Genomic DNA, 25,501 nt, shown 5'->3' with positions numbered 1-25,501 from the left:
CTCCCTCTTCCTCCTCCATCCTTCTTGCTCCTCCCTCTTCCTCCTCCACCCTTTATGCTCCTCTCTGCTCCTCCACCCTTCTTGCTCCTCCCTCTTCCTCCTCCACCCTTTATGCTCCTCTCTCCTCCTCCATCCTTCTTGCTTCTCTCTTTTCCTCCACCCTTCTTGCTCCTTCCTCCTCCGCCCTTCCTGCTCCTCCCTCTTCCTCCTCCACCCTTCTTGCTCCTACCTCTTCCTCCTCTACCCTTTATGCTCCTCTCCCTTTCTCCACCCTTCTTGCTTCTCTTTGCTCCTCCCTCTTCCTCCTTCACCCCTCCTGCTCCCCTTCTTGCTCCTGCCTCTTCCTCTTCCACCGTTCCTGCTCCTCCCTCTTCCCCCTCCCCCATTCTTGTTCCTCCCTCCTCTTTGCTACTCCTGCCTCCTCCCTTCCATCTCCACCCTCTTTCTCTCCCCCACCTCTCCTTCTCCAAACAAACAGACTGGCTCCAGACTGCACTGCCCACTGTTAATGCTTTCCTATGAAAACAATAAGTTCAAGGAAGCAGTACTTAGCAGAAGCCAGCAGCATTAAATGTTGTACACTCTAATTCCACGTAAACGCGATCGGAATTTCCGCCAACAAAAAAACGTGGATTATCTTCAGAAGGATGTTGGCTCAAACTTGTCATGCATACACACAGTCACACAAATGTTGGCCCGAAATTCCGAGCGTGAGAATGCCTATGACGTACAACACATATGACAAACTGAGAAATAAGGAAGAAGAAAGGAGAAAAAAGCCAGTGCGGCTCCTTCTGCTTGATTCCGAGCATGCGTAGACTTTTGTGCAACGGACTTGTGTACACACGATCAGACTTTTCGACAACAAGTTTTGTTGGCGGAAAATTTGAGAACCTGCTCTCAAACATTTGTGTGCGGAAATTTCAAGAGCAAATGTTCGATGGAGCGTACACACGGTAGGACTTTCCAACCATAAGCTCACACTGAACATTTCCAGTCGGAAAGTCCGACCGCGTGTACGCGGCATTAGAGTCTTGGTGTAAGAGATTTAACAGTTAGTTTATTGGGGAATGTTCATTTTATTGTGCTCAATGTGCTGAACTAAAATACGCTGAGGGTTTAATATTACTTTAACAAAAGTTATTTGATCCAACAACTGTTAAGCTGTGATATATTCAAATATTCTTGAGTTTAGATATATTTTAACCACTTCAATACTGGGCACTTCCCCCCTTCCTGCTATCGCACTTTGAATGACAATTACGCGGTCATGCAACACTGTACCCAAACTAAATGTTTATCATTTTCTTCCTACAAATAGAGCTTTATTTTGGTGGTATTTGATTACCTCTGCGGTTTTACATTTTTGCGCTATAAACGAAAAAAAATAATTTTGAAAAATAAAAACGGATGGGCACTGATAGGCAGCATTGACGGCACTGATTGGCAGCACTGATAGGTGGCACTGGATAGGCAGTATTGATGAGGAGCTACTGACAGGCATTACTGAGTGGCACTGATTGGTACTTTGATGGGGCACTGACAGGCATTACTGATGGGGCACTGATTTTCACTTTTTTGGGCACTAATTGGCACTGTTGTGGGCACTGATCTGCACTTTTATGGGCACTGACAGGCTTTATAGAGGGGGACAGGCTAGCAGGTGATGGACACTGATTGGCAGCTGATGGGCACCTTTTGATGGGGGCTGTGCTGATAATCAATGTGTTACAAGGTCTCAGGTGTGAATAGGGAGCAGGTGTGTTAAATTTGGTGTTATCGCTCTCACTCTCTCATACTGGTCACTGGAAGTTCAACATGGCACCTCACGGAAAAGAACTCTGAGAATCTGAAAAAAGAACAGTTGCTCTACATAAAGATGGCCTAGCCTATAAGAAGGTCGCCAAGACCCTGAAATTGAGCTTCAGCACGGTGGCCAAGACCATACAGCGGTATAACAGAACAGGTTCCACTCAGAACCTGCCCCACCATGATCGACCAAAGAAGTTGAGCGCACGTGCTCAGCAACATATCCAGAGGTTGTCTTTGGCAGATAGACGTATGAGTGCTGCCAGCATTGCTGCAGAGGTTGAAGGGTCAGCCTGTCAGTGCTCAGACCATAAGCCACACACTGCATCAAATTGGTCTGCATGGCTGTCATCCCAGAAGGAAGCCTCTTCTAAAGATGATACACAAGAAAGACCACAAACAGTTTGCTGAAGACAAGCAGACTAAGGACATGGATTACTGGAACCATGTCCTGTGGTCTGATGAGACCAAGATAAACTTATTTGGTTCAGATGGTGACAAGCGTGTGTGGGGGCAACCAGGTGAGGAGGACAAAGACAAGTGTGTCTTGCCTACAGTCAAGCATGGTGGTGGGAGTGTCATGGTCTGGGGCTGCATGAGTGCTGCCGGCACTGGGGGGGCTAAAGATCATTGAGGGGACCATGAATGCCAACATGTACTGTGACATACTGAAGCAGAGCATGATCCCCTCCCTTCAGAGACTGGGCCGCAGGGCAGTATTCCAACATGATAACCACCCCAAACACACCTCCAAGACGACCATTGCCTTGCTAAAGAAGCTGAGGGTAAAGGTGATGGACTGGCCAAGCATGTCTCCAGATCTAAACCCTATTGAGCATCTGTGGGGCATCCTCAAACGGAAGGTGGAGGAGCGCAAGGTCTCCAACATCCACCAGCTCTGTGATGTCATCATGGAGGAGGGGAAGAGGACTCCAGTGACAACCTGTGAAGCTCTGGTGACCTCCATGCCCAAGAGGATTAAGGCAGTGCTGGAAAATAATGGTGGCCACACAAAATATTGACACTTTGGGCCCAATTTGGACATTTTCACTTAGGGGTGTACTCACTTTTGTTGCCAGCGGTTTAGACATTAATGGCTGTGTGTTGAGTTATTTTGAGGGGACAGCAGATTTACACTGTTATACAAACTGTACACTCACTACTTTACATTGTAGACAAGTGTCATTTCTTCAGTGTTGTCACATGAAAAGATAGAAGAAAAGATTTACAGAAATGTGAGGGGTGTACTTACTTTTGTGAGATATTGTATACATATTATACAATATACATAAATCCATTTATGGGGGAAAAAATTATATATATATATATATATATATATATATATATATATACGTGTGTATATGATAAATAAAGCTCCTTTTAAGTGTGTTGCATTTTCATAATAGTAATCAAATAAATTCAATAACTCATAAGTCCATAAAAAGTGATAATAGTTCACATGTCCATCTGTGAGTTACAAGTAGAGGTGGGAGGAGCAGGAAGGAAGGAAGTAGAGGTGGGAGGAGCAAGAAGGAAGGAAGTAGAGGGGGAGGAGCGAGAAGGAAGGAAGTAGAGGTGGGAAAGAGTGGGAAGGAAGGAAGTAGAGGAGGGAGGATCGGGAAGGAAGGAAGTAGAGGTGGGAGGAGCAGGAAGAAAGGAAGTAGAGGTGGGAGGAGCGGGAAGGAAGGAAGTAGAGGGGGAGGAGTGGGAAGGAAGGAAGTAGAGGAGGGAGGATCGGGAAGGAAGGAAGGAAGTAGAGGTGGGAGGAGCAGAAAGGAAAGAAGTAGAGGGGGGAGGAGCAGGAAGGAAGTAAAGGTGAGAGGAGCAGGAAGGAAGGAAGTAGAGGTGGGAGGAGCGGGAAGGAAGGAAGTAGAGGGGGGAGGAGTGGGAAGCAAGGAAGTAGAGGAGGGAGGATCAGGAAGGAAGGAAGTAGAGGTGGGGGGAGCAGGAAGGAAGGAAGTAGAGGGGGAGGAGCAGGAAGGAAGGAAGTAGAGGGGGGAGGAGTGGGAAGGAAGGAAGTAGAGGAGGGAGGATCGTGAAGGAAGGAAGGAAGTAGAAGTGGGAGGAGCAGGAAGGAAGGAAGTAGAGGGGGGAGGAGCAGGAAAGAAGGAAGTAGAAGTGGGAGGAGCAGGAAGGAAGTAGAGGGGGAGGAGCGGGAAGGAAGGAAGTAGATGAGGGAGGAGCAGGGAGGAAGGAAGTAGAGGTGGGAGGAGCAGGAAGGAGGAGGACTAGGGGAAGGAGGAAGAGGGAGGAGGAGGGAGGAGCTGAGGAGGGCCTTGCTATCCTAGGCTATAGGGCTGTGTGTTTCTATTGATGCACACAGTGTAGGGAGAGAGACACAACTCTAGTCCCTGCATATAAAGGTTAAAGAAATGTTTGTATAATATGATTTAGACCTAGTGATGTCATCACTGGGTCTCTATGTTTTTCTATGCAATTCAGGCAGCTCATGGCTGGTAGGAGGAGCCGTCAGAGTGCTGTGGATAGCCTCCTGAGAACATCACAGCACCCGGCCTCACTACTCTTCAACAGCCCTCAGTCCTGATGCAAGCGGTGGGCTGGCTCTTGGAAGGAGTTATGCAAAAATATCAAAACGCTTTGATGAATGGATGTCAGTCTGGAGGCGTGGGCGTTCCTAGACATGTGATGCCCGAGCCTCTACGATTGTAAGAACTGAATTCCAATGAATGAAAGGGACGGGGCTAGGGACAGAAAAAGCTGTGCAGAAAAGACTAGATGATGGTGGAGCTCCTCCAGCCAGGAAGAGGGGCGGGGGCTGGGAAATCTAACTTGCTGCAGCTTCCAACGCACATTGTGAGAAGCTCGCAGTGTGCGTTAGATGTTCACAGGACAAATATATAAAAAAAAAAGTGGATCTCCTCCCAGAAATAAACAACTGACAAATGTTCCAGCCTTTCCCTGCATTATCCACAGCCAGACAATCGCTACAAGCCGATGGAAAAAAGGTATTAAAAGCCCGTTTTCCAATGTCTCCGACAATGACTTTGAGCCGGAGTTCCATGTTTGGAGGGTAAGGCGAGAAGGTGGAGCCGAAGACAAAGAAAAAAATAAAGAATCATATGTTAGTGAATAGATAAAAGGACACAGACTGTTATGAAATCCATATTTCATTTTCTATTACAGATCTCTCTGCCAGAAGTTTAACCGACTCCATCAAATTCCTCTTGGAGTCACTGGCTTGTAACTAATAATTTTCCCGGGCCGCCTGTTTGCTGTCTAAACGTGTTGAGAAGCATTTTTCATAGCGGGAACAAACACATTCGTTATACCGCCATGTTTCCGCGACGGAAGAAATATTTCGGAATAAAGCGGTAGCTATGCAAAACGCATTTTTTTTCGATACATTTATTGCAACAAATTTGTGAAGGGGCCGTATCATAGGGATGCATAGCAGAGAAGAGATGCCCCGATGTGGTCTTTTATTACCTGCAGTATACACTCCTATGCAAAAGTTTTAGGCGGGTGTGAAAAAAAAAATGCTGTAAGTGAAGAATGCTTTCAGAAATAGAAGTGTTTAATTGTATCAATTAATGAAATGGAAAGCAAATGAAGAGGAGAAGAGAAATCCAAATCCAATCAATATTTGGTGTGACCGCCCTTTGCCTTTAAACCGGCATCAGTTTCTTCTAGGTACACTTGCACACAGTTTTTGAAGGCAGCAGGTAGGTTGTTCCAAACATCTTGGAGAACTAATCCCAGATCCTCTGTGGATGTCGAATGCCTCAAATCCTTCTGTCTCTTCATGTCATCCCAGACAGACTCCATGATGGTGAGATCAGGGCTCTGTGAGGGCCAAACCATCACTTCCAGGACTCCTTGTTTTTCTTTATATGTATAATTTATAATTACTGCGCTGTCCTATAGCTGAAGTGATATCAGATATGTGATTGCATACAAGAACAGTAATAAACGTAAACAGTTGCGAATTTGCTGCAAGATACACGCAAACAATTTCCAAATAATAAGCCGCACTATAAACTAGACTAGTGATAAATATAGTATTGTGACTGGATGAAAATTGATTAAAAAAAGTGATAAAATACTAAAGGATTAACGGTTGGAAATTCCGACGGAAAAGGTCCGATCGGATTATATTGTCGGAAAATCCGATCGTGTGTGGGCTGTATCGGACTTTTTCAGTCGGAATTTCTGAGGGAAATTTTTTTCCGACAAAACAAATCAGATCTGACTTTTTCCAATCGTCTGTAGAGAATTCCGATCAGACAAAGTACCACGCATGCTCAGATAAAATTACGAGACCAAAGCTATTGGCTACTAGCATCAACGTAGTCCCGTCGTAACGAACGAACGTCATCACGTTCCGAACGATTGGATTTTCTGACACCTTTGTCCGACCGTGTGTATGCAACACCAGTTTAGGACAAAATCCGTCAGAAAAAATCTGATGAATTTTGTGGTCGGAATGTCCGACTGTGTGTACAAGGCATAAGAGTCCATTCAGATTAATAATCAATATCCTTGGTGCGATTATCACACACAACACCCAAGAGTAGTGATACTGGAAAGGATCTACAGTGGTGTGAAAAAGTGTTTGCCCCCTTCCTCATTTCCTGTTCCTTTGCATGTTTGTCACACTTAAGTGTTTCGGAACATCAAACCAATTTAAACAATAGTCAAGGACAACACAAGTAAACACAAAATGCAATTTGTAAATGAAGGTGTTTATTATTAAAGGTGAAAAAAAATCCAAACCATCATGGCCCTGTGTGAAAAAGTGATTGCCCCCCTTGTTAAAACATACTATAACTGTGGTTGTCCACACCTGAGTTCAATTTCTCTAGCCACACCCAGGCCTGATTATTGCCACACCTGTTCACAATCAAGGCATCACTTAAATAGGAGCTGCTTGACACAGTAAGGTCCACCAGAAGATCCTTAAAAGCTACACATCATGCCGAGACCCAAAGAAATTCAGGAACAATTGAGAAAGAAAGTAATTGAGATCTATCAGTCTGGAAAGGGTTATAAAGCCATTTCCAAAGCTTTGGGAATCCAGCGAACCACAGTGAGAGCCATTATCCACAAATGGCGAAGACATGGAACAGTGGTGAACCTTCCCAGGAGTGGCCGGCCACCCAAAATTACCCCAAGAGCGCAGCGACGACTCATCCAAGAGGTCACAAAAGACCCCACAACAACGTCCAAGGAACTGCAGGCCTCACTTGCCTCAGTTAAGGTCAGCGTTCATGCCTCCACCATCAGGAAAAGACTGGGCAAAAATGGCCTGCATGGCAGAGTTCCAAGGAGAAAACCACTGCTGAGCAAAAAGAACATCAAAGCTCGTCTCAATTTCTCCACAACACATCTTGATGATCCCCAAGACTTTTGGGACAACATTCTGTGGACCGATGAGACAAAAGTGGAACTCTTTGGAAGGTGTGTGTCCAAGTATATCTGGCGTAGAAGGAACACTGCATTTCATAAAAAGAACATTATACCAACAGTAAAATATGGTGGTGGTAGTGTGATGGTCTGGGGCTGTTTTGCTGCTTCAGGACCTGGAAGACTTGCCGTGATAAAAGGAACTATGAATTCCGCTGTCTACCAAGAGATCCTGAAGGAGAATGTCCGACCATCTGTTCGTGTACTCAAGCTGAAACGAACTTGGGTTCTGCAGCAGGACAATGATCCTAAACACACCAGCAAGTCCACCACCGAATGGCTGAAGAAAAACAAAATGAAGACTTTGGAGTGGCCTAGCCAAAGTCCTGACCTGAATCCTATTGAGATGTTGTGGTATGACCTTAAAAAGGCCGTTCATGCTCGAAAACCCTCTGAGGCCGCGTACACACGGGCGGACTGTTCGCCCAACCTTGTCCGCTGAACAGTGTTTGGGCGGACAGTCCGCTCGTGTGTGGGCTTTCAGCGGACAGTTTCAGCGGACAGTTTGACGGACAAAGTCTTTCGGAAATTCCGAAAAACTGTCCGCTGAAACTGTGTTTGAGCGGACAGTCCGCCCGTGTGTAGGCTACTTTCGAAATGAGCAAACTGTTCCCGCTCGGAGGGAAGTCTGCTCATTTCGAGGTAGGCGGGGCCCGCGAGGGAGACGTCGCGGGCTCCGCCGCCTGGAATGGGCTTAAAGGGGAACCCCAACGCCGAAAAAAATCGGCGTGGGGGTTCCCCCAAAGTCCACAACAGACCCTTGTCCGAGCACGCTACCCGGCCGGCCAGGAAAGGGGGGCGAGCGAGCGCGCCCCCCCTCCTGAGCCGTACCAGGCCGCATGCCCTCAACATGGGGGGTGCCTTGGGGAAGGGGGGGCCGCGCGGCCCCCCCACCCCAAAGCACCTTGTCCCCATGTTGATGAGGACAAGGGCCTCTTCCCGACAACCCTGGCCGTTGGTTGTCGGGGTCTGCGGGCGGGGGGCTTATCGGAATCCGGGAGCCCCCTTTAAGAAGGGGGCCCCCGGATACCGGCCCCCCACCCTATGTGAATGAGTATGGGGTACAATGTACCCCTACCCATTCACCTGTGAAATAAAGTACAAAAAAAAACAACACAGAGAAAAAATATTTTATTGCACAGCTCCGGGGGTCTTCCGTCTTCGGGGGTCTTCTCGCCGGACTCCTCCGCTATCTTCGTGTAGCTCTTTTACTAGCGGAGGAGTCCGGCTTTCTTCCTCCCCGCCGCCGGCCTCTTCTCCCGACTTCGGGGGTCTTGTCCCCCTCTTCGGTTCTTCTGCCGGGCCACCGCGCCTTCTTGTAGCTCTTTTACAGGCGGTGGCCCGGTCTTCTGTCGCCGCCGTCACCGCCGCCGCCTTCCGTTCTTCTGTCGCCGCCTTCCGTTCTTGTTCTTCTTCTTGTTCTTCTTCTTCTCCAGGAGATGTTGACACGTCGCTCTCTCCGGCCGGAATGCCAGAGCCGCGCTGTGCGGTCACTTATATAGTGACAATGGGGCGGTGTCACATGGTATATGTCACATGGGTTGGTCACATGGTGACCCCGCCCCCTTACGATGTCATAGTCCCCATGTGACATCAACCCATGTGACCAACCCATGTGACATATACCATGTGACACCGCCCCATTGTCACTATATAAGTGACCGCACAGAGCGACGTGTCAACATCTCCTGGAGAAGAAGAAGAAGAACAAGAAGAAGAACAAGAACGGAAGGCGGCGACAGAAGAACGGAAGGCGGCGGCGGTGACGGCGGCGACAGAAGACCGGGCCACCGCCTGTAAAAGAGCTACAAGAAGGCGCGGTGGCCCGGCAGAAGAACCGAAGAGGGGGACAAGACCTCCGAAGTCGGGAGAAGAGGCCGGCGGCGGGGAGGAAGAAAGCCGGACTCCTCCGCTAGTAAAAGAGCTACACGAAGATAGCGGAGGAGTCCGGCGAGAAGACCCCCGAAGACGGAAGACCCCCGGAGCTGTGCAATAAAATATTTTTTCTCTGTGTTGTGTTTTTTTTTGTACTTTATTTCACAGGTGAATGGGTAGGGGTACATTGTACCCCATACTCATTCACATAGGGTGGGGGGCCGGTATCCGGGGGCCCCCTTCTTAAAGGGGACTCCCGGATTCCGATAAGCCCCCCGCCCGCAGACCCCGACAACCAACGGCCAGGGTTGTCGGGAAGAGGCCCTTGTCCTCATCAACATGGGGACAAGGTGCTTTGGGGTGGGGGGGCCGCGCGGCCCCCCCTTCCCCAAGGCACCCCCCATGTTGAGGGCACGCGGCCTGGTACGGCTCAGGAGGGGGGGCGCGCTCGCTCGCCCCCCTTTCCTGGCCGGCCGGGTAGCGTGCTCGGACAAGGGTCTGTTGTGGACTTTGGGGGAACCCCCACGCCGATTTTTTTCGGCGTTGGGGTTCCCCTTTAAGCCCATTCCAGGCGGCGGAGCCCGCGACGTCTCCCTCGCGGGCCCCGCCTACCTGTACACGCGCTCGAAATGGGCGGATTTGCCTCCGCCTTACGTGGGCGAGTCCGTTCATTTCAAAAGTTGAGCGAACTGTTTGGCAAACAGTTCGCTGAAACAGTCCGCTCGTGTGTGGGCAAGTCCGCTCATGCAAATTTTGAGCGGACTGTTTGCCGAAACTGTTTGGCGAACAAGGTTGGGCAAACAGTCCGCGCGTGTGTACGCGGCCTCATGTAACTGAATTAGGACAATTCTGCAAAGATGAGTGGGCCAAAATTCCTCCAGGACGCTGTAAAAGCCTCATTGCACGTTATCGCAAACGCTTGGTTGCAGTTGTTGCTGCTAAGGGTGGCCCAACCAGTTATTAGGTTTAGGGGGCAATCACTTTTTCACACAGGGCCATGATGGTTTGGATTTTTTTTCACCTTTAATAATAAACACCTTCATTTACAAATTGCATTTTGTGTTTACTTGTGTTGTCCTTGACTATTGTTTAAATTGGTTTGATGTTCCGAAACACTTAAGTGTGACAAACATGCAAAGGAACAGGAAATGAGGAAGGGGGCAAACACTTTTTCACACCACTGTATCTTCCACCTTCACACAGACTGCCTCTTACCAGCTCGTATGGATCTTCTCTCAATTATAGGAGATCGTATGCACCAATGGCTTAATATTCAACCCGGGCCTTTAGTTGCACTTAGTCAGGACCCCAGCACCTTTTCAGGGGTTGGTGGCTCAATCAGGAGGTAAGTGGCAGAGGAAAAAAAATCACAAAGAGAATGCTTCCATAGCGTAAAACCATACGGAATTTATTTTATAAAAAGATAAAAAATATTGCACTTACATTTAAGTGATAACATCATATGCAAAATACATGTCGTAAAGCAAGATAAAAAATGAAGCTGGCCAGCTCTCTGTAACTGCCTGTGTTTCCTGGACTTCCGTGTATAGTGGTGACGTCAGCACGTCGGTCCTCCTTACGCTTTTCGTCACACCTGACGTCGTCCTGGGGCATAGGGAGGACGGAGGAGCGACGTGCTAACGTCACCGCTATACACGGAAGTCCTGGAAACATGGACAGTTACAGAGAGCTGGCCAGCTTCATTTTTTTTTATCTTGCCTGGGTCGCTCCTCCCTATGCCCCAGGACGACGTCAGGTGTGACGAAAGAGTAGGGAGGAGCGACTTGCTGAGGTCACCACTATACATGGAAGTCCGGGAACCACGAGCGGTTACAGAGAGCTGGCCGGCTTCATTTTTTATCTTGCCTGGGTCGCTCCTCCCTAGGCCCCAGGACGACGTCAGGTGTGACGAAAGAGTAGGGAGGAGCGACGTGCTGACGTCACCGCTATACACGGAAGTCCCGGAACCACGGGCAGTTACAGAGAGCTGGCTGGCTTAATTTTTTATCTTGCCTGGGTCGCTCCTCCCTAGGCCCAGGACAACGTCAGGTGTGACAAAAAGCATAGGGAGGAGCGACGTGCTGATGTCACCGCTATACATGGAAGTCAGGGAACCACGGTCAGTTAGAGAGATCTGGCCAGCTTCATTTTTTATCTTGCTTTACAGCATTTACTTTGCACATAATGTTATCACTTAAATTTTAGTGAAATATTTTTTATCTTTTTATAAAATAAATTCTGCATGGTTTTACGCTATGGAAGCAATTTCTTTATGATTTTTTTCCTGGGAAATATCTGCCACTTACCTCCTGCTTGTGCCACCAACCCCTGAAAAGGCGCTGGGATACTGACTGAGAGCAATTAAAGGCCCGGGCTGGGTATTAAGCCATTGGTGCATACGATCTCCTATAATTAAGAGATCCATACGAGCTGGTAAGAGGCAGTCTGTGTGAAGGTGGAAGACAGATCCTTTCCAGTATCACTACTCTTGGGTGTTGTGTGTGATAATCACACCGAGGATATTGATTATTAATCTGAATGGACTCTTAATCCTATAGTATTTGAACAATCATATTTTTTTTTTTTTTATCAATTTTCACCCAGTCACATTACTATATTTATCACTTGTCTAGTTTATTATTATCGAGAAAAAAAAATTCTCTTTATTCTGAAGATAGTTCTCAATGACATTGACTGTATGTTTGGGGTGGTTGCCCTGCTGCAGAATACATTTGGAGCCAATCACACAGACTCCTGATGGTATGGCATGGTGGAGACGTATCTGCCTGCATTTCTCAGCATTGAGGACAAATGACCAAATCTCCAACTCCATTTGCAGAAGTGCAGCCCCAAACTTACGAGGAATCTCTACCATGCTTCACAGTTGGCTGCAGACACTCATTATTGTACCACTCTGCAGCCCTTCGCCAACAAACTGCCTCCTGCTACAGACAAATATTTCATATTTTGACTCATCAGTCCAGAACACCTGCTGCCATTTTTCTGCACCCCCCAGGTTCCTATGTTTTCCTGCATAGTTGAGTCTCTTAGCCTTCTTTCCACATCGGAGGTTTGGATTTTTGGCCACAATATTTCCATGAAGACCACTTCTGGCCAGACTTCTCCAGACAGTAGATGGGTGTACCTCGGTTCCACTGGTTTCGCCCAGTTCTGTGCTGATGGCACTGCCGGACATCTTCTGATGTGGAAGGAACGCAAGCATGATGCTGCTGCATTAAAGAGGAGCTGCACCTTTAAAAAAAAATATTAAAAGCCAGCAGCTACAAATATTGCAGCTGCTGACTTTTAATAAATTGACACTTACCTGTCCCAGGGTCCAGCGATGCCGGCGGCAAATGACGAGCGATCGCTCGTCTCTCTGCTGCCCCTACCGCCATCCTCTGTCAGGGAAGTGAAGCATTGCGGCTTCACTGCCCGGTTCCCTACTGCGCATGCGCGAGTCGCGCTGCGCGTCTCTACTGGTCCCCGCTGTGTCCTGGGAACTGTGTGTTTCCCAGAACACAACGAGGGGGCGGGGCATCTGCCGCGAGGCTGTGGCGAGCTTGTCCCGGAAGTGGGTGCAGATACCTGGATTATCCAGGTATCTGCACCCCCCTCCTCCCTGAAAGGTGCCGATTGTGGCACCGGAGGGATCAGATGAGTGGAACTTCCACTTCAGGGTGGAGGTCCGCTTTAAGTTTTCTTGGCCGACCACTGCGTCCACGGTCCTCAACGTTGCCCGTTTCTTTGTGCTTCAAAAGAGATTAAACAGCACATCTAGAAACCCCGATCTGCTACAAAATCTTTCCCCGGGAGAGACCTTGCTGATGCAGTATAACTGTCTGGTGTCTTGTTGCTGTGCTCAGTTTTGCCATGGTGTATGGCCGGTGACAAAAAAAACTGTCCTCCACAATTTCAACTTATTAGCAGAGTTTGGCTGTTCCTCACCCAATTTCCTACACAGCTGTTTCTGTTTCAGGTAATGACTGTGTTTCAGCCTACATATGAAATTGATGATCATTAGCACCTGCTTGGTGCAATTGACTAATCACACACCTGACTCTAATCCTACAAAGTCTTGGATTTTGTGAACTGATGCTGGTTTTAAGCCAAAGGGGGGAAATCACACCAAATTTTGATTTGATTTTGTTTTTTCTTCTGTTCACTCACTGTGCATTTTTGTAATTTGATAAAAAATAAACAATTAACACATATATATATTTCAGAAAAGTAAGTACACCCCTCACATTTTTGTAAATATTTTCTTCCTGTGACAACACTGAAGAAATGACACTTGTCTACAATGTAAAGTAGTGAGTGTACAGCTTGTATAACAGTGTAAATTTGCTGTCCCCTCAAAATAACTCAACACACAGCCATTAATGTCTAAACCGCTGGTAACAAAAGTGAGTACACCCCTAAGTGAAAATATCCAAATTGGGCCCAAAGTGTCAATATTTTGTGTGGCCGCCATTATTTTCCAGCACTGCCTTAACCCTCTTGGGCATGGAGGTCACCAGAGCTTTTGAAAGAATTTTTACTTTACAGCATTTCTTCACACCTGCCTAAAATCTTTGCACAGGATTGTATATACAATCTTGAAAAAGTATTCACACCCCTTGACATTTTGCACACTTTGTCATGTTACAACCAAAAACGTAAATGTATTTTATTGTGATTTTATGTCATAGTTCAACACAAAGTGGCACATAATTGTGAAGTGGAAGGAAAATGATAAATGTTTTCCAATTTTTTTGCAAATAAATATGTGAAAAGTGTGGGGGGTACATTTGTATGGCGCCCCCCGGAGTCAATACTTTGTAGAACCGCCTTTCTCTGCAATTACAGCTGCAAGTCTTTTTGGGATGTCTCTACCAGCTTTACACATCTAGAGAGGGACATTTCTGCCCATTCTTCTTTGCAAAATATCCCAAGCTCTGTCAGAATGGATGGAGAGCGTCTGTGATCAGCAATTTTCAAGTCTTGCCCCAGATTCTCAATGTGATTTAGGTCTGGACTGTGACTGGGCCATTCTAACACATGAATATGCTTTGATGTAAACCATTCCATTGTAGCTCTGGCTGTATGTTTCGGGTCGTTGTCCTGCTGGAAGGTGAACCTCCACCCCGGTCTCAAGTCTTTTGCAGACTCTAATGCCGCGTACACACGACCGGTTTTCCCATTGGAATAAACTCTGAAGGTTTTTCCAACTGAGTTCTGCTAAAACGGTCTTGTGTACACACGATCACACCAAAGTCCGATCGTTAAGAACACGGTGACGTACAACACATATGACGGGACTAGAAAAAGGAAGTTCAATAGCCAGTAGCCAATAGCCTCCGTCTCGTACTTGCTTCAGAGCATGTGTCGTTTTTGGTCCGTCGGAACAGCGTACAGACGAGCGGTTTTCCCGATAGGAATTGGTTGCGTCGGAAATATTTAAAACATGTTCTATTTCTAGGTCTGTCAGAATTTTCGTAAATAAAAGTCTGAAGAGGCATACACACGATCGGAATATACGATGAAAAGATTCCGTTGGACTTTTTCTGTCAGACATTCCGCTCGTGTGTACGCGGCAGAACAGGTTTTCTTCTAAGATTGTCCTGTATTTGGCTCCATCCATCTTCTCATCAACCAGATTCCCTGTCCCCGCTAAAGAAAAACATCCCCACACCATGATGCTGCCACCACCATGTTTCACGGTGGGGATGGTGTGTTCAGGGTGATGTGCAGTATTAGTTTCCGCCACACATAGCGTTTTGCTTTTAGGCCAAAAAGTCAAATTTTGGTCTCATCTGACCAGATCACCTTCTTCCACATGTTTGCTGTGTCCCCCACATGGCTTCTCACAAACTGCAAACTGAACTTCTTATGACTTTCTTTCACCAATGTCTTTCTTCTTGTCACTCTTCCATAAAGGGCAGATTTGTGGAGAGACGACTAATAGTTGTCCTGTGGACAGATTCTCCCCCCTGAGCTGTGGATCTCTGCAGCTCCTCCAGAGTTACCATGGACCTCTTGGCTCTTCTCTGATGAATGCTCTCCTTGCCCGGCCGGTCAGTTTAGGTGGACGGCCGTGTCTTGGTAGGTTTGCAGTTGTGCCATACTCTTTCCATTTTCGGATGATGGATTGAACAGATCTTCGTGAGATGTTCAAAGCTTGGGATATTTTTTTTTTTAACCCAGCCCTGCTTTCTACTTCTCCACAACTTTATCCCTGACCTGTCTGGTGTGTTCCTTGGCCTTCATGATGCTGTTTGTTCACTAAGAATCTCTAACAAACCTATGAGGGCTTCACAAAACAGCTGTAATTATACTGAGATTAAATTACACACAGATGGACTCTCTTTACTAATTTGGTGACTTTTGAAGGCAATTGGTTCCACTAAATTTTAGTTAGGGGTGTATCAGAGTAAAGGGGGCTGAATACAAATGTACCCCCCACACTTTTCACATATTTATTTGTAAAAAAGAATGAAAACCATTTATCATTTTCCTTCCACTTCACAATTATGAGGCACTTTGTGTTGGTCTATCACATAAAATGCCAATAAAATACATTTACGTTTATGGTTGTAACATGACAAAATGTGTAACATTTCAAGGGGTACGAATACTTTTTCAAGGCACTGTATTGTATATACAGTATATCTAAACACACATACAAAAGTGTGGCAGGTTTTTTAAACAGTGGCAGGGAATAGTTTTAGCAAGAAGATGTAAATCCAAATCACTAAATGTAAATATTTGACATGTTAATATAATTTTAAGTGTAATTTACAAGAGTATATAAATCTGTAGCCATTAGTAAAATAATCCCTGGTGATCCTACCATGAAGATCCTTCCTGTTATAGGGTGACAACACTCCATCCCTGTCCACCAATTGTGCTCCTGAGTTGTCACCCCGTTGCTCGGGTTTCTGATGGAAACCATAAGCGACTGTTTCAACACACATTAGCCCTTGTACACAGGCACACACACGGTCGGACAAAGTTGTCGGAAAATCCGATCGTTCGTAACGTGATGACGTTATTTCGTTTACGACGGGACTACGTTCAGGCTAGTAGCCAATAGCTTTGGTCTAGGAATTTGATCTGAGCATGCGTGGCACTTTGTCCGATCGGAATTCTCTACACACAATCAGACGAAGTCCGATCGGATCATGTTGTCGGAAAGTTTTATAGCCCAGCTCTAAAACTTTGTCGGTCGGATATTCAGACGGAAACAGTCCGATGGAGCCCACACACGGTCGGATTATCCGACAACACGGTCCGATCGGACATTTTCCGTCGGAATGTCCGACCGTGTGTACAAGGGCTAACACAGGCATGGTCCACCGTTGTCACCATCAGGAAACACATTCTGAGAAAAGTGCATGAAGTGGCTGTATAGAGGCCGCAGGAGATCAGTAGCATTGATATTGTAAAGGGATAAAAAAAGAAGAAAAAAAAAAGGTGGACACGGTACATTATTTTAACAAATGGCAGTTGTTTGTGAACTGTCATTACTTTAGGGTTTACTTGTAATTGAATAGTGGATTGAGTGACACTTTGTGGTGTGATGCAGCACAGCAAATTTAAAGATTCATCATTCGGGGACACATGAACCCGCGCGGTTTCTTAGTCAACTTTTATTAATGTTCAGCCCAATATGACTCAAACGTGAAATAAATAGACTTCCTAAAATGTAATACAAAGTTGCTAATAAATCAAATGTCACTCGAAGTCTGATGCAAGGCATCAGATAGATCACTTTTTTTGAAATATTAAATTATATATTTTTTTTTGTTAAGTAAAGAAAAACTCAGGAAGAAAGCAACATAGCAATATACAGTGCCTTGAAAAAGTATTCATACCCCATGAAATTTTCCACATTTTCAACCGAAAACGTAAATGTATTTTATTGGGATTTTATGTGATAGACCAACACAAAGTGGCTCATAATTGTGAAGTGGAAGGAAAATGATAAATTGTTTTCAACATCTTGTACAAATATGTGAAAAGTGTGGGGGGTACATTTGTATGGCGCCCCCCGGAGTCAATACTTTGTAGAACCGCCTTTCTCTGCAATTACAGCTGCAAGTCTTTTTGGGGATGTCTCTACCGGCTTTGTACATCTAGAGAGGGACATTTTTGCCCATTCTTCTTCTTTACAAAATATCTCAAGCTCTGTCAGATTGGATGGAGAGCGTCTGTGATCAGCAATTTTCCAGTCTTGCCACAGATTCTCGATGGGATTTAGGTCTGGACTGTGACTGGGCCATTCTAACACATGAATATGCTTTGATCTAAACCATTCCATTGTAGCTCTGGCTGGATGTTTCGGGTCGTTGTCCTGCTGGAAGGTGAACCTCCGCCCCGGTCTCAAGTCTTTAGCAGACTCTAATGCCGCGTACACGCGGCCGGACTTTCTGTCAGAAAAGGTCAATCATTCTGTCGGATATTACGATCATGTGTTGGCTTCATCTGACTTTTTTCTTCAAAAATTCAGATGGACCTAGAAATAGAACATGTTTGAAATCTGTCCGATGGAATCAATTTCTATCGGGAAAACCGTTCGTCTGTATGCTGGTCCAACGGACCAAATATGAGCAAGGGCAGCTATTGGCTACTGGCTATTGGACTTCCTTTTCTAGTCCTGTCATATGTCATCACGTTCCAAACTAATGGACTTTGGTCCGTTCTTGTGTGGGCAAGTCCGTTTTGTCGGAAGTCCATCGGAGCTTCATTGGAACTCCGTCGGGAAGACCGTCGGACCTTTTCTGCCAAAAAGTCCAGTCGTGTGTACGCGGCATAACAGATTTTCTTCTAAGATTTCTTGTATTTGTCTCCATCCCTCTTCCCATCAACTCTGACCAGCTTCTCTGTCCCTGCTGAAGAAAAGCATCCCCACAACATGATGCTGCCACCACCATGTTTCACGGTGGGGATGGTGTGTTCAGGGTGATGTGTAGTGTTAGTTTTTCACCACACATAAGAGAGTTTTGCTTTTAGGTCAAAAAGATAATTTTTGGTCTCATCAGAACAGATCACCTTCTTCCACATGTTTGCTGTGTCCCCCACATGGCTTCTCACAAACTGCAAAAGGGATTTTTTATGGATTTTTTTCACCAATGTCTTTCTTCTTGTCACTCTTCCATAAAGGGCAGATTTGTGGAGAGAAGACTAATAGTTGTCCTGTGGACAGATTCTCCCCCCCCTGAGCTGTGGATCTCTGCAGCTCCTCCAGAGTTACCATGGGCCTCTTGGCTCTGTGGACGGCCATGTCTTGGTAGGTTTGCGGTTGTGCCCATACTCTTTCCATTTTCGGATGATGGATTGAACAGAGCTCCGTGAGATGTTCAAAGCTTGGGAGATTTTTTTTTTATAACCTAACCCTGCTTTACACTTCTCCACAACTTTATCCCTGACCTGTCTGTCTGTTGTGTTCCTTGGCCTTCATGATGCTGTTTGTTCAATTAGGTTCTCTAAAGCCGCGTACACACGTAGCCGGACTTCCCGCCAGACTGTCCGTCGGAACTTTCCGAACGGGCTACTTGCACACACACGGCACTTTTTCAGCGGACTAATACGGCGTACTAAGTTCGCCGTACTATCCGCCCTACTTTTGAAATGAACGGACTCGTCCACACACGCGGAGGAAAGTCCGCTCATTTCGAGCGCATCTCCAGGTAGGCGGGGCCCGCGAAGGAGACGTCGCTGGCCCCGCCGCCTGGTATGGACTTAAAGGGGAACCCCCAACGCCGAAAAAAATCGGCGTGGGGGTCCCCCCAAGTCCACAACAGACCCTTGTCCGAGCACGTTACCCAGCCGGCCAGAAAAGGAGGGGCGAGCGAGTGCCCCCCCCCTCCTGAGCCGTACCAGGCCGCGGCCCCCCCACCCCAAAGCACCTTGTCCCCATGTTGATGAGGACAAGGGCCTCTTCCCAACAACCCTGGCCGTTGGTTGTCAGGGTCTGCGGGCGGGGGGCTTATCGGAATCCGGGAGCCCCCTTTAATAAGGGGGCCCCCGGGTACCGGCCCCCCACCCTATGTGAATGAGTATGGGGTACAATGTACCCCTACCCATTCACCTGTAAAATAAAGTACAAAAAAAAACACAACACACAAGATAAAATAATTTATTGCACAGCTCCGGGGGTCTTCCGTCTTCGGGGGTCTTCTCGCCGGACTCCTCCGCTATCTTCTTGTAGCTCTTTTACTAGCGGAGGAGCCCGGCATTCTTCTTCGTCGCCGCGGCCTCTTCTTCCGACTTCGGGGGTCTTGTCCCCCTCTTCGGTTCTTCTGCCTTCTTCTATTGTGACATCAACCCATGTGGCATCCACCCATGTGACTTCCACCGAAGACCCCGCCCCTTGTCCCTATATAAGTCGCTGCGTGCCCGGTCCCCGTCATTGTGAGCGGAGGACTCGGCGAGGCAACATCTGAAGAAGAAGAAGAAGAAGAAGACAAGAACAGAAGAACGGAAGGCGGCGGCAACAGAAGACCGGAGAGGGGGACAAGACCCCCGAAGTCGGAAGAAGAGGCCGGCGGTGAGGAAGAAAGCCGGGCTCCTCCGCTAGCAAAAGAGCTACAAGAAGATAGCGGAGGAGTCCGGCGAGAAGACCCCCAAAGACGGAAGACCCCCGGAGCTGTGCAATAAATAATTTTAACCCTGTGTTGTGTTTTTTTTGTACTTTTTTTCACAGGTGAATGGGTAGGGGTACATTGTACCCCATACTCATTCACATAGGGTGGGGGGCCAGTATCCGGGGCCCCCTTATTAAAGGGGGCTCCCGGATTCCGATAAGCCCCCCGCCCGCAGACCCCGACAACCAACGGCCAGGGTTGTCGGGAAGAGGCCCTTGTCCTCATCAACATGGGGACAAGGTGCTTTGGGGTGGGGGGCCGCGCGGCCCCCCTTCCCCAAGGCACCCCCCATGTTGAGGGCACGCCGTCTGGTACGGCTCAGGAGGGGGGGGCGCTCACTCGCCCCTCCTTTCCTGGCCGGCCGGGTAGCGTGCTCGGACAAGGGTCTGTTGTGGACTTGGGGGGAACCCCCACGCCGTTTTTTCGGCGTTGGGGTTCCCCTTTAAGTACATACCAGGTGACGGTGCCAGCGGCGTCTCCTTTGCGGGCCCCGCCTACCTGCAGACCCGCTCGAAATGAGCGGACTTTTCTCCGCGCTGGAAAAGTCCGCTCATTTCAAAAGTACGGCGGACTGGCATACACACGGCCGGAATGTCCGCCGAAATGCGAGTCCGGCGGGAAGATTGGAGTGCAACACTGCCTTCTAAGTCCGCCGTACTTTCGGGTCAAAAAAGTATGCCGGAGGCTACACACGGGGGGATTGTCTGGCGGACTTGAGTTTGCCGGACTTTTCCATCCGCTTGTTTGATCGTGTGTACGCGGCATAACAAAGCTCTGAGGGCTTCACAGAAAAGCTGTATTTATACTGAGATTAAATTACACACCCTATTTACGAATTAGGTGACTTCTAAAGGCAATTGGTTCCATTCGATTTTAGTTAGGGGGTATCAGAGTAAAGCAGGCAGAATACAAATTCCCCCCCCACACTTTTCAGATATTTATTTGAAAAAAATATATTTATCATTTTCCTTCCACTTCACAATTATGTGACACTTTGTGTTGGTCTATAAAATAAAATCCCAATAAAATAAATGTACGTTTTTGATTGTAACATGACAAAATGTGGAAAATTTCAAGGAGTACAAATACTTTTTCAAGGCACTGTACATACTGTATGCAATCTGGTTCTGTGAATGGAGCCAATTGTTTTTAATAAAGCCGATCCTAATCCATGTGACTCAGCATAATGTCATTTTGGAAAAGCGCTACTTTAATGGGACTCCAGTGCAATATTTTCCACATAGACTTCTATGTTAACTCACAGAAGTCACATCGTTACTAGATAAGAAGTGATTGCTATGCGATGGGTCTGTACACCTGCCATGCCCATTATGAGGGGTCCCCACCATCCCTGTGTTGGGTTTCTGGGTCTGTACACCTGCTGTGCCCATTATGAGGGGTTCTCACAATCCCTGTGCTGAGTTCCTGGGTCTGTACACCTGCTGTGCCCATTATGAGGAGTGCCCATCATCCCTGTGCTGAGTTCCCAGGTCTGTACACCTTCTGTGCCCATCATGAGGGGTTCTCACAATCCCTGTGCTGAGTTCCCAGGTCTGTACACCTGCTGTGTCCATTATGAGGGGTTCCCACCATCCCTGTGCTGAGTTTCCAGGTCTGTACACCTGCTGTGCCCATTATGAGGGATTCCCACCATCCCTGTGCTGAGTTCCCAGGTCTGTACACCTGCTGTGCCCATCATAAGGGCTTCTCACAACCCCTGTGCTGAGTTACCAGGTCTGCACACCTGCTGTGCCCATTATGAGGGGTTCTCACAATCCCTGTGCTGAGTTCCCGGGTCTGTACACCTGCTGTGCCCATCATAAGGGGTTCTCACAATCCCTGTGCTGAGTTACCAGGTCTGCACACCTGCTGTGCCCATTATGAGGGGTTCTCACAATCCCTGTACTGAGTTCCCGGGTCTATACACCGCTGTGTCCATTATGAGGGGTTCCCACCATCCCTGTGCCGAGTTCCCGGGTCTGTATACCTGCTGTGCCCATTATGAGGGGTTCCCACCATCCCTATGCTGAGTTCCCAGGTCTGTACACCTGCTGTGCCCATTATGAGGGGTTCCCACCATCCCTGTGCTGAGTTCCCGGGTCTGTAAACCTGCTGTGCCCATTATGAGGGTTCCCACCATCCCTGTGCTGAGTTCCCGGGTCTGTACACCTGCTGTGCCCATTATGAGGGGTTCCCACCAACCCTGTACTGATTTCTCGGGTCTTTACATCTGCTGTGCCCATTATGAGGGGTTTCCCCCTTCTCTGTATTGAGTTCCGTGGTCTTCATGAATGGTTCCCACCACCTCTGCTGGATTTTTATATTATTGACGATGAAATAGGAGGTACTGGACCAATGAAAAGTGGGCAGGAACACCAAAACCTCCCAGGTGGACAGGAGTAGAGTCAGGACTCAGGAACTACAGTATGTTATAGGGAAACTCAGTGGTGGAGTATCCCAGGCATACATGAAGCCAGAGGCTGACTCAGCCCACCAGGAGCCACCTATAACCCCAAAAAATCACTTTTAGGTGAATTGACCCTTTAAACTGCAGTATAGAACTTACCCATGACAACCCTTTAAAATAAAGTCTACTATGGAGAAGATGTATTCATAGCCCTTTGGTGTTGCCAACTGGAAGGCCAACAAAACGTGATACTTACGTGAATTAGTGGAGGGCGAGGTGGAAGTCATGGGTGTCAGGTTCAACTGCGAGATGTCAAAGTCGTCACAGTCGTCCGTGTCTTGCACTAGACCAACTTTGTCGAAGTAGCTTGAGAAGGCATCTGAGGTACACTGGAGGGCAGGCTGGTCCGGCTGTCTCGATGGCACTGGAGGAGGGTTCACCATCTGGAAATTCTGATCTGGCCTCAGGGGGCTTGACCGCATGGAGTCGCTGGAGGGCGGCACAGCGGCTACCGGGGCGGTACTACCTTGGAACATGGCTGCTTGGAAAGGCAATACAGTCTGTGTTGGCATGAAGGCAGCGGGTGGGTACTGGCCGGGCAGGGTGGGCCACGGCTGTTGCTGAGTGGGGGGGTAAAGGCCCGTCTGGGCCCATGCTATCGTCTGGTTTCCCTGCATAACCTGAGGAACGGGAGGCTGGCCACCCAAGACCATCTGTGGCGGTATCAATGGTTGTTGTCCCCAGAACGATGGCTGGACGGCTCCCATTGCAACGTAACCTGGCGGGAAAACAAAAAAAGATAAAAAAAACGCCAATCAGAAACGTTTGGAAATATTTCCAAATTGAACTGGAAACCTTTATGTAGCTTGTGATGTACTAAAACCCCATAATATGATGATGTATCTGTTGTCTTATCTTTGTTGGCTTTGTGATTACTGACACCAGGAGAATTCTAGTCTATGCCACCTGATCAATGTGTCTCCAGATACATGGTGGGATGTAATCAATGACCCAGATACCGTATTCTGTGTAATATCACTTCTAATGTCACCATTCCTGGGACAAGGTCCTCCACTACCCAGTAGACATGTGCAATTCAGTTGGTTAAAAAAAAAAAAAAAAAATCACAAAATTTGGACGAAATTTTCGTTTTTTTGGAGACTTGGACGTATCTGAGTTTCCATACCACAATAGTAACGAATTTCAACAAATCTGAAATAAATTATAATGAAACAAACTATCCGAATTCGAATTTAAAAATGAATTTGAATTCAAATTCAAAAAAGTATTTGAATTCAAAATGGAAATATGTTGCAATAAATACAGTAAGGTATAAAAGTGAAATAGGATGTTTATTCTTAATTAGGTTGCTTTATAGAATAGAATAGAACAGAATAGAAAATAATGTAATAAAAAATAATAGAATATAAAAAAAAAATGGAATAGAATAGAAAATTAAGGAATAGAATAGAACATAAAGGAATAGGACAGACAATAAAAAAAAAGTGTCCTAGTGATCAGCAATCACTCACTGTGCTCATTCATAACTGAATGATAGAAAACCGTGTTTCCTATGCTCAGCAAACCCCACCCCCCCCCCCCCGGTTCGGTTCGCACGGACCAAAAATTCGTACGAACTTTAGAACCCTATTAAAGTCTGTGGGATTCGAACGTTCGAAATCAGAAGTGCTAATTTTAAAGGCTAATATGCAAGATATGCAACAGACAACACCAGCAATAAGGGATATCTTCAGGTGTATACTGTGCTGGAGGCACACAACACCCACTAACTCCTACAGATGGCTGTATTAGAGAACACCAGCAATAAAGGGTAGATACAGGTGTATACTGCACTGGAGGCACACAACACCCACTAACTCCTGCAGATGGCTGTATTAGAGAACACCAGCAAAAAAGGGTAGATACAGGTGTATACTGTGCTGTGCTGGAGGCACACAACACCCACTAACTCCTGCAGATGGCTGAGAAAAGAACACACTGTCCCTGCCTATCTAGCTCTTTCCCTGCATGCCGGAACACACTACACAAGGCCGCCGAGCTGGCGGCCTTCTATAGTGTGGGGCGTGTACTAAACCCCCTGAGCTATAATTGGCCACAGGCATCCTGTCTGTGGCCAATTATGGCTCTCCTCGCTGCCGGCGCTGTGATTGGCCAAGCATGCGAGGTCACAGTGCATGCTTGGCCAATCATGAGCCAGCAATGCACTGCGATGGCGTAGTGCATTGTGGGCCGTTCGCGCCACACGAATTTGGTGCAAACGGTCCACAAAGTTCTGAATTTGCCGAACAGACGAACGGCCGAGTCAAACACCGAGCTCATCCCTACTTGTGAATGAACAGGAACCCGCTCAGCACAGAGCACTCCCCATTCATTCACTGTCCAGTGCAGTCGAGGCTGCTGAAAAAGGAACTGGGGAATCTCTGTCCTCGGTCCCTTTCTCTGCCTCAAAAGTGAGACATCAAAGGTCTGTTTAGACCCCTAGTATTTCTCCAAAGCCCCCTAATGGGGCTTCTAAAAAAACAATAAAAATATTGTGGAAAAAATAAAAACACTGGTTAAAAAAAAAAAAAAGAAAAAAAAAAAACTACTGACACGTCCACTGTCCTACTGACACTGTCCACTGCCTTACTGACATGTCCTCTGCCCTACTGACACATCCAATGCCCTACTGACACGTCCACTGCTCTACTGACACATCCACTGCCCTACTGACACATCCACTGTCCTACTGACACATCCACTGTCCTACTGACATGTCCACTGCCCTACTGACAGCTCCACTTCCCTACTGACACCTCCACTGCCCTACTGACACCGTCCACTGCTCCACTGAGATGTCCACTGTCCTACTGACACATCCACTGCTCTACTGACACATCCACTGCCCTACTGACATGTCCACTGCTCCACTGCCCTACTGACACGTCCACTGTCCTACTGACACCATCCACTGCCCTACTGACACGTGCACTGATCCACTGAGATGTCCACTGCTCCACTGACACATCCACTGTCATACTGACACATTCACTGCTCTACTGGCACATCCACTGCCCTACTGACACATTCACTGTCCTACTGAAACGTGCACTGATCCACTGAGATGCCCACTGCTCCACTGACACATCCACTGCCCTACTGACACGTCCACTGCCCTACTGACACATCAACTGCCCTACGGACATATCCACTGTCCAACTGACACATCCAATGCCCTACTGACATGTCCACTGCTTTACTGACACATCCACTGTCCTACTGACACCGTCTACTGCCCTACTGACACCATCCACTGCCCTACTGACACCATCCACTGTCCTACTGACACATCCACTGC

General features: G+C 47.4%; 1 protein-coding gene across 20 annotated transcripts in view; it reads right to left on the bottom strand.

The window, feature by feature from the left end:
* DAB1 (DAB adaptor protein 1) overlaps nt 1–25,501 on the bottom strand; it is a 1,102,825-nt gene that overhangs the window by 9,964 nt on the left and 1,067,360 nt on the right. For all 20 annotated transcript variants that reach the window (XM_077450623.1, XM_077450620.1, XM_077450628.1 and 17 more), the window contains one exon: nt 22,400–22,921. In XM_077450623.1, the coding sequence (XP_077306749.1) occupies nt 22,400–22,921 (522 nt within the window). The remainder of the gene's footprint in view (nt 1–22,399; nt 22,922–25,501) is intronic.

This window comes from Lithobates pipiens, unplaced genomic scaffold (genome assembly GCF_037356315.1).
Source record: "Lithobates pipiens isolate NorthernLeopardFrog02 unplaced genomic scaffold, aLitPip1_a1.2 Scaffold_23, whole genome shotgun sequence".
NCBI lineage: Eukaryota > Metazoa > Chordata > Amphibia > Anura > Ranidae > Lithobates > Lithobates pipiens.
This window is presented reverse-complemented; position numbering and strand designations above follow the sequence as displayed.